Source organism: Vombatus ursinus, unplaced genomic scaffold (assembly GCF_900497805.2).
Source record: "Vombatus ursinus unplaced genomic scaffold, bare-nosed wombat genome assembly UNPS02003812.1, whole genome shotgun sequence".
Classification (NCBI taxonomy): domain Eukaryota; kingdom Metazoa; phylum Chordata; class Mammalia; order Diprotodontia; family Vombatidae; genus Vombatus; species Vombatus ursinus.
The window spans coordinates 179,639-188,893 of NW_020943590.1; the positions used below are offsets into that span (position 1 = coordinate 179,639).

Consider the following 9,255-nt stretch of genomic DNA (forward strand, 5'->3'; position numbering starts at 1 on the left):
ATACAATATTTGGGAGTCTACCCGCCAAGACAAACCCAGGAACTATATGAACACAATTACAAAATACTTTTCATAGAAATGAAGTCAGATCTAAATAATTGGGCAAATATCTGTTGCTCATGGATAGACTGGGCTAATATAATAAAAATGACAATACTACCTAAATTAAAATACTTATTCAGTGCCATATCAATCAAACTACCAAAAATTACTTTATAGAACTAGAAAAAACACAGAAAAAAACAAATTCATCTGAAAGAACAAAAGGTCCAGAATATCAAGGGAATTAATGAAAAGAAATGCAAGGGAAGGTGACTTAGCTGTATAAGGTCTTCAATTGTATTATAAAATAGCAATTTCATAACTACTTGGTACTGGCTAAGAAACTGAGTGGTGGATCAATGGAATAGTTTAGGTACACAAGACACAGTAGCCAATGACTATAGTAATCTGCTGTTTGATAAACCCAAAGACTCCAGCTTCAGGAATAAGAATTTACTATTTAACAAAAACTGCTAGGAAAACTGGAAAATAGTATGGCAGAAAATAGGCATAGACCAACATCTTACACCACATACCAAGATGAAGTCAAAATGGGTACAGGATTTAGATATAAAGGCTGATACTACTGGCAAACTAGGAGATCAGGGAATAGTTTACCTGTCAGATTTATGGAGAATGGAAGAATTTATGACCAAATAAGAGATAGAGAACCTTATGAAAGGCAAAATGGCTAATTTTGACTACATTAAATTGAAAAGGTTTTGTACAAACAAAGCCAAACGCAACCAAGATTAGAAAGGAAGCAGAAAGCTGGGAAATAATTTTTACAGCCATTATCTCTGATAGAGGACTCATTTCTAAAACGTATAGAGAACTGAGTCTAATTTCTAAGAATACAAGTCATTCCCCAATTGATAAATGGTCAAAGGATGTGAACAGGCAGTTTTCAGAAGAAGAAGTCCAATCTATCTACAATCATATGAAAAAATGCTCTAAATCACTATTGATTATAGAAATGCAAATCAAAACAAGTCTGAGGTTCCACATCACACCCATCAGTTTGGCTAACATGAGAAAAACAGGAAAATGGTAAATGTTGGAGAAGATATGGGAATATTGGAATACTAATGTGTTCCAATGTTTTGTGAACTGATCCAAACTTTCTGGAGAGTAATTTAGAACTATGCCCAAAAGGACATAAAACTGTGTATACCCTTTGACCCAGAAATACCACTTTTAGGTCTGTATCTCAAAGAGATCATAAAAAAAGGACCCACATGTACAAAAATAACAGTTCTTTTTGTGGTGGCCAAGAATTGGAAATTGAGTATTTTGTAATTGTGGAATTGCTGAACAAGTTGTGGTATATGAATGTAATGGAATGCTATTGTCCATAAGGAATGATGAGCTGGTAGACTTCAGAAAAACCTGGAAAGACTGAAAAGAACTGAAGCTGAGTGAAGTGAGCAGAGCCAAGAGAACATTGTACAGTTACAGCAACATTGTGTGATGACTAACTTTGATGGACTTAGCTCTTCTCAGGAATGCAAGGATCTAAGAGAACTCCAAAAGACTCATGATGGAAAATGTTCTCTACATCCAGAAAAAGAACTATGGAATATGAATGCAGATTGAAGCATACTTTTTGCTCTTTCTCTCTCTCTGTTTCTTTTTTCTCATGGTTCCTTCCCTTGGTTCTAATTCTTCTTTACAATATGACTAATTTGAAAATGTGTTTAATATGAATGTATATGTAGAGCCTATATCAGACTGCATGCCATTTTGGGAAGGAGGGAGCAGGGGGGCAGGTGAGGAAATTTAGAACTCAAAATCTTATGAAAATGAATGTTGAGAACTAAAAATTAATTAATCGATTGATTAGTTAATTAAAAAAGAATTGCTTGTGGTCTATCCTGTAAGGGCCTTAATGAGAAAGTCACTTAAAAAGATATTTACTTTTATTAGGGGTTATTTATTTGAACATGGTTAGAAATTTAAAATATTTTATTATGAACAACTTATTTAATAAACATTGTTTTGAAATTGGTTACTCAATTTATTTGTACATTTCACCTCAACACCTTTTTTGTGTTTTTATTATAATTAATTTTAATTGTAGTTAATATGGTAATCATTAAGATAAATCATTCTTTTATTAAAGGTCTTCTTATAGAAAGTGTTATGTTATTAATTCCTTAATGTAGTCTTATCCTCTTAATGGAGGAATGAATAATGCCATGAATAAAAAATGGGTTCAGAGTTTTCTAATTTTTCAGTTTGTATTTGAGTTTCTTGGATATATCAACATGACAAATGGTTAACCTCAAAATGTATATTCTCTGGTCTAAAAGATTCCCTATTTTGATTTTCTATCACTGTTTGACCTGGTTATTGGCAAAACAAATTTAAATTTGTATTAAGGTCAATTTTCTATCAGATTTTTGGCAGAAAAGGAGATCTCTACAAATGACCTGAATTGGAAAAGCCAGTCAGCTGGAAACTGCTCTGAGACCACACCTAGACAAGAGGGCTGCATCAAGAGATATTTCCAGAGAACCAAATTGCTGTATGAGATGAGACTTAGATAGATACAGATATAGATAGACCTATAAAATGGACAATTTTTTTTTATTTACTTTTTCCTTATGTGCCTTTTCTCTGCAAGATCTGCTTACCAAAGAGGACTGCCTCTAATGGGTCATATCAATGCATCAATCAATCTTCTTTTTCCCTCACATTGTTTCCCATCATAACCCTCATAGTTATGATGAAGTGTTTGTCTTATCAGTTGCCAATTCATTGAGGAGACTATGTCTATCAACAGAATCTAATGGGAAAATGATAAACATGATTATTTCTCATATTAATAGCCAATTATTAAATTAGAATTAAGGTTTTCATTCCTATTTTCTCATTCAGAAACCAGCCCTTAGTTTATTCAGTTTTTCAGTCTCTCAGAAAGACATTTCTGATAGATGAGATTGCCCAAATTCTCTGGGTACATGCTTCCCAATCTTGGGTAGGACTCCACTCAACCAGAAGACCTTACACACAGAATCCAGTTTAGGCAAGATTTTGCCCTTAGGAAATAAACTCCTGTCCTTGAAACATTTCCACTAGTGACTCAGCTTTTAAAGGGAAAACCAGCCAGAGCAGTATGAGTAGAGATGAATTCTTTTGTCCAGGTTGCTGAAGGTGGCTGAGTCTCATGATTTGGGTCAGGTTCTCAGAAAGATGAGCTGAAGACTTTTTACCCACCTCCTCATTAATACGTTCAGCCCCCTCATTAATTGTTAACCAATCAGAGTTGATTTCCACCCTTAGGCACACACCCTTTTCCAAAGGCTTTTTAAGCAATCTCTAGGGGGCACCTTTGATTTATGAGAGAAAACCACTGATCTATTAATTACTTACTATCCATAATTAATAAATTCATTATTAATTACCCAGAAACTATGTCTCTTTCATTCATTACAAGACTTGGAGTGAAAAGTGAACCTTTATTGGGGGATAGAGGCTGGAAAAAATATAAATTATTTTGCTTAACTACACATGTTTGTAATAGTAGTTATGATTTCTCATTTGGGGGAAAGAAAAAGTGAGAAGGAGAGAAAGTAGATTTTTGTTTGTTGAAAGAAAATTTAATTTAGTTAAGTCTACATTTTAAAATGATGCCCCAATTAGTAAAGGCATGTTCTAAATGCAGGCATCTAGTTCAGTTCTCTTTTTTAAATTGTCTGTAATGGATGATTACACTTGTCCTACTAACTACGTAAAAATGTCACCAACACTGATGCAATCTGATTCAAAGGGAATAATTGCACCAGAGAGGCACATATTTTCTCCAGGGAGCTTTCACACACACACACACAAACTCCCTTTTGAACTGTCTGATACAGGTACAAAAGTCCTGTTTGAAAACAATCCTTGTACCCTTAGGACTGGAACAAAGGTGAAAAATTAGCAACCAATACCTTTCACCATTAACGAGTCATGTTTCCACACCGTATTTCCTTACCTGCCCATAAGTGTCCTCATGTAAAACTGTTTTTGAATACATGGTCTTGATACTAATACTTAAGGTACTTATCTCTGGACTGTGAATTCTTCATTCTCTTAAAAACTTTCTTGACATCTTTTAATTCCACTTTTATCCTTCACAATTGTTTGTATTTAAAAGAAGGCTTTCATCCCAAGAGTGGGTGAGTACAAAAACATTTATCTTTTTAATTTATTCAAAGCACCAAAAAGAACTTTTAGGAATATATTTTCTATTCCATCACCTGTATCTTCATTATGATCAATATGAGTCAAGTGTGGAAATTATATGTCAAGGTGTTTAAAGGAACATCATTATGTATTTTAAATTGCATTGGTATAAAAACAGTATTAAATAGGTAGAGAAAGATGATGATCAGGTATTGAACTCCTTGAAAAAGGAGGGAGAATAACCTGAAGTCTAGTAGATAACTATGATAAGATCTGGTTTGGGAGATATGTTTGAATAGATTAAATTTCAAAGGAAGATAAATTGTTGAGTGATGGTGAAAAGAGAGGGCCAAGAACTGACAAAGAGGAACAAGGGATGAGCCAATTTCTTATCCACAACCAGTGGATCATGGGGTATGAGATGGAGTGCAATCAATATTGGCAGGGTTTTGGATAAATAAATTGTTTTCTTGGGGAGGCCAGATCTTGGAAAACCACCAAGAAGATGGAATGATGAATGATATGAAGAGGTCTAGGATCAAGGAAAGTGTATTATGAATGGTAAAAAGATTCCAGAGAGCACATTGGGTAGGGTAGAAGGATCTAGATCTGGACCTGGAAGGGGTAAGGCTTAGATGGATGGAGATAAGAAACTAGGAAATGAGTGGTTACTTTTTTATTAAGTAAATGAAAATTCCATATCATGGGGACTGAAATAATATTATAGAGGAATTTACCATCCATAGAGGATACAGTACCTGTTATCTGGGACTTCCTGCCCTCAAGAGGCCTTTGAATAGTAGAGAAGAGGAATTGGTTTTTTGGTTAGTGACTCATCCTAGTTGTTACTTTTGGACAGAATCCTTGAGATGAGAGGCAATTGTTGGAATTTCTGGTTCTATAGGCAAGAAGCATGGTACCCAAGCTCGTGTCCTTAAAGGTGAAAGGTCTGAGGCACAGGTGATGCATTGCCTCCTGGAAATACGGGCCTACTATTTGAGGTAGACTTGAAAATGGTAACTCTTGGTTTCTTGCAAGGGTGGAAGATGGAGCACAGGATTTGATGTGTCTCAGGCAGATCAGGACTGTACTCATACATTTAGGAATTGCCTGCACAATTCATTATACAAGTCTTCATGCTTGAACCTGGGGATACAAAGTAAAACAAATTAAATAATGTCTGTATCAAATAACTTAAATTCTAGTCTTCATGGCAATTATACTCAAAGAGTTGGTGACGTCACTACAGGAAACACACAGAAAGAAAAGAAACAGGTTGTGGTGGTTGCTCAGCTGGACACCCCATGCCCCAATAAGGAGAAATGGTAGAGGTCACCAGTCTTTGTGTTCAGAAGGTGTAATAGGCTACCTTGGTTGGGGGAGGGCTCCAACAAGGTTGGGCCTGTACAAAAACTCTACTACAAAAGGAAGAGTCATCTCTTAAGAATACCAATTGCAAGGTTTATCTAGGAAAACAAATGGTAGTAGCAGAGATTGATAAAGTAAGAAAAATTGAGCAAATAATTTAGAAAAGTAGTCAATGTATTGAGTAAGCATGATGGATTATTATTATTCAATGTATTGAATAAGCATGATAGACTGAAAAATTCTCAAGGAAAGGAAAACTATTAAAATGAAATGACAATGGGAAAATTACCAGTACTTTCAAAATATTTCAGAAGAACAATAAAAGTGCTATAAAAGAAATAAGGGTGGACTTAAGGACAGAAATTAAAGCCTTCAGGGAAAAGTTGAAAAATGCAAATGCCAAAGTAATATATATTCCCAACCTGACACAGCAAAAAGGAAGGAAAGAATTTGATTCATTCCTTCTAAATAAACTTTCTACATCCTTTTTACACATTGTCTTCCCCCTATTATAATGAGAGCTCCTTGGTAAGAACTGTGTTGTTAACTTGTATTTATATTTTCAGTGTTTAGCATGTATAGAATGCAGTAAATGCTTAATAAATGTTTTATCTATCTTAAAATATGAAATATGTCATAAAAATATGACATTTGTCAAGGACCTATGATTTCATCAGCCTGGGAACTCCATCAATGCATATCAAATATCTATCCATCCACCTATCTATCAATTTATCAATCTATCTGTCTGTCTATCTATTGTTTAGGGTTTTAGAGTGATGAAAGGGATTCAGACAACGTAAGCAACATGATCATTGCTAGCAAGTAGCAGAGTTGGAATTTGAATTGAGGTCCTTCTGACTCCATATCCAGCACACTACCTATTATATCATGCAACATTTTCATGTTCCATTGAAGGTGAAAATAAAATTTTGGTGATGGTTTGCCCAGATTATACTGTTGTCATTGTCATGTGGATAAACCTCCATGTGAGGAAAACCTGATTAGATAATTTGTGGTAGTGAAATACTAATACACACTCATCTTTTATCCTACTTTCCCTTAATGTGTACACTCCCCCCCCCTTCTTTTCACAGCACCTTTGGAACATAGTAAAATTATAGGACTTCTGTCTCAATTGCCTACCTCTAAGATCCCTTGTGGCATTAGGATTCTAAGAGCACTCTTCTTTCTCCCTTTCCATCAGAATGTAAAGAGTTCATCCTTTAAAAATTCCTTCTGGGCAGCTAGGTGGCACAGTGGATAAAGGACTGGCCCTGGATTCAGGAAGACCTGAGTTCAAATACGGCCTCAGACACATAACATGTATGAGCTGTGTGACCCTGGGCAAGTCACTTAACCCCATTGCCTAACCAAAAACAAACAAACAAAAATTCCTTCTGATTGTTCACTTTTACAATGATTTGACAGTACTCTTCTCTAGTTTAATGGAGAAGTGGGCAGTTGAAAAAGAAGTCTCTGTGAAGATTTTTCTTTAATCTTTGATAATAAAAGTAACAATATCATGGATTAAGAATAAGAAAATGTTCAGTTTACAAAGAATTTGACATTGATTACATTGACCAGAGATAGGGGATGAATGACTAAAATGAAACTGGTTACCTCAAGATGCACTGTGTTCCCATCCTTAAAGGTATTCGAGCCACTTGATGGATATGTTACAGTGAGGATTCTTTTGGGGCATGAGTGAGTCTTGATGACCTCTGTGATTCACTTATAGATATATTATAAAAATCCTAACTATTTGATAGCTATTTTGGCCATGAAACTGTTTTTTTTTTTTAATTCCGACATTGCTTTGATCTGATTCTACTTCTGTTGATTCCCACAGGTGCAGGCTACTGAAGATCATGTCAGGGAGCAATGAAAGTCTTCCAGAAGTGTTTATCTTATTAGGTTTCTCAAACCATGCATGGCTGGAGCTTCCTCTGTTCCTCATTCTCCTTTTCATCTACCCCTTGACCATGCTGGGAAACATCTCCATCATTCTAGTCTGTAGGCTGGACCACCACCTCCACAGCCCCATGTATTTTTTCCTCTCTAATCTCTCCTTGCTGGACATCTGTTATACCACAAGCATCGTTCCCCAGATGTTGTTCAACTTGGGGAGTTCAAAGAAGACAATCAGTTATATAGGATGTGCCATTCAACTTTACTTCTTCCATTTTATGGGGGCCTCAGAGTGTCTTCTCCTAGCTGTCATGTCTTTGGATCGCTATGTGGCTATCTGCACACCACTTCGCTACACCCTAATCATGAACCATCAGATCTGTATCTTACTTGTGTCCATTGTATTGTTAAGTAGCCTCATTTATGCTATATCAGAGGTCACTTTGACCTTGCAGCTGCCAATGTGTGGACACAATGAATTAGACCACGTGGTCTGTGAGATTCCTGTACTGATCAAGGTTGCCTGTGGTGATAAGAGTTCCAATGAACTTGGGCTTTCTGTGGTCTGTGTATTTTTCCTTGCTATTCCTTTGGCCTTAGTTATTACCTCCTATGCCTATATTGGACGGGCTGTTATGAAAATTCAGTCTTCTGAGGGGAGGAAGAAAGACTTTGGAACCTGTTCTTCCCATCTCATTGTTGTCTTCTTGTTCTATGGCCCTGCAATTAGTATGTACCTCCAGCCTCCTTCTTATATCACCAGGGATCAGCCTAAATGTATGGCTCTTTTCTATGGTGTTGTTACCCCTGCACTCAATCCCTTCATCTACACCCTGAGAAATAAGGATGTGAAAGAGGCTCTAGGCAATCTATTGAGGAGAATCTTCAGGTCCAAGGGAGGATTAATATTCAGTGTCAAATAACCCTGGCAAAGGTCTGTTCACATTCTCCAAAATTATGGTTACTCTTATGCAGATTATTCTCAAAATGGTGTAACAAAGTGAACCCTGGATTTGAAGTTAGGTTCCCTGGGTTCAACTCTCAAATCTACTACTTGATACCTGTTTCATCTTGGTTAAGACACTTTATTTTTCTAGACGCATTTTTCTCACATATGAAATCATGAGGAAGAACTGATATATCTCTGAAGTTACTTTAATCTCTAGATGCTATGACTGCAAGATGTCTATTGTTATCACAATTTCATATAAGCATCCAGGTCTTGGACTTATCCTTTATCCTAAAATGTCTTAGGGTTCTCAGATTGTGGACAATAGTGATAGATTTCCTCTGTTGTCTAAAATTTGTATCTAACTTAATATCTACCATATTACATATTACAGGTACTTGAATGAGTGAATCAATTGAATCTATCATATTTTAAGCTCAAATTTAAAATGTATCAAAATTGAAAGCTCATATGTAATATAGTTTTTGCTTGGAACAATATTAAATTGAGAACCACATTGAAAGCTGAGATGAGAAGAATTATAATAAAAATTAAATATGAAATGCTTGGATAAACTTTAACTTAATAGGAAACAGTTGCCCTGGAGGAAAAGTGAAATTATCTGGACAAGAAAGACATTTCTGATATGCCTGAGATGGACAGATTTAAATACAATATTGTGATAATCAAATGTCATCTTCATGTAGATCTAAACTAAGCCCAATTAAGTTTTGTAAGAGTGATAGGAGAATGTCTGGAAAACTATAGGTTATGATCATTATATTTTGGTTATGACCAGACCTGGCATTCAGTCA

At 35.6% G+C, this 9,255-nt stretch overlaps 1 protein-coding gene across 1 annotated transcript; it reads left to right on the forward strand.

Moving 5' to 3' along the window:
* Nucleotides 1-7,451: 7,451 nt before the first annotated feature.
* Nucleotides 7,452-8,414, forward strand: LOC114052856 (olfactory receptor 2B11-like). Its single transcript, XM_027875604.1, has one exon. It carries the CDS (start codon nucleotides 7,452-7,454, stop codon nucleotides 8,412-8,414), a length of 963 nt encoding a protein of 320 aa, XP_027731405.1.
* The last annotated feature ends 841 nt before the right edge of the window (nucleotides 8,415-9,255 follow it).

What these genes read in the sequence shown, in the direction of transcription:
- LOC114052856 (XM_027875604.1), top strand. Translation starts at nt 7,452, where the DNA reads ATGTCAGGGAGCAATGAAAGTCTTCCAGAAGTGTTTATCTTATTAGGT.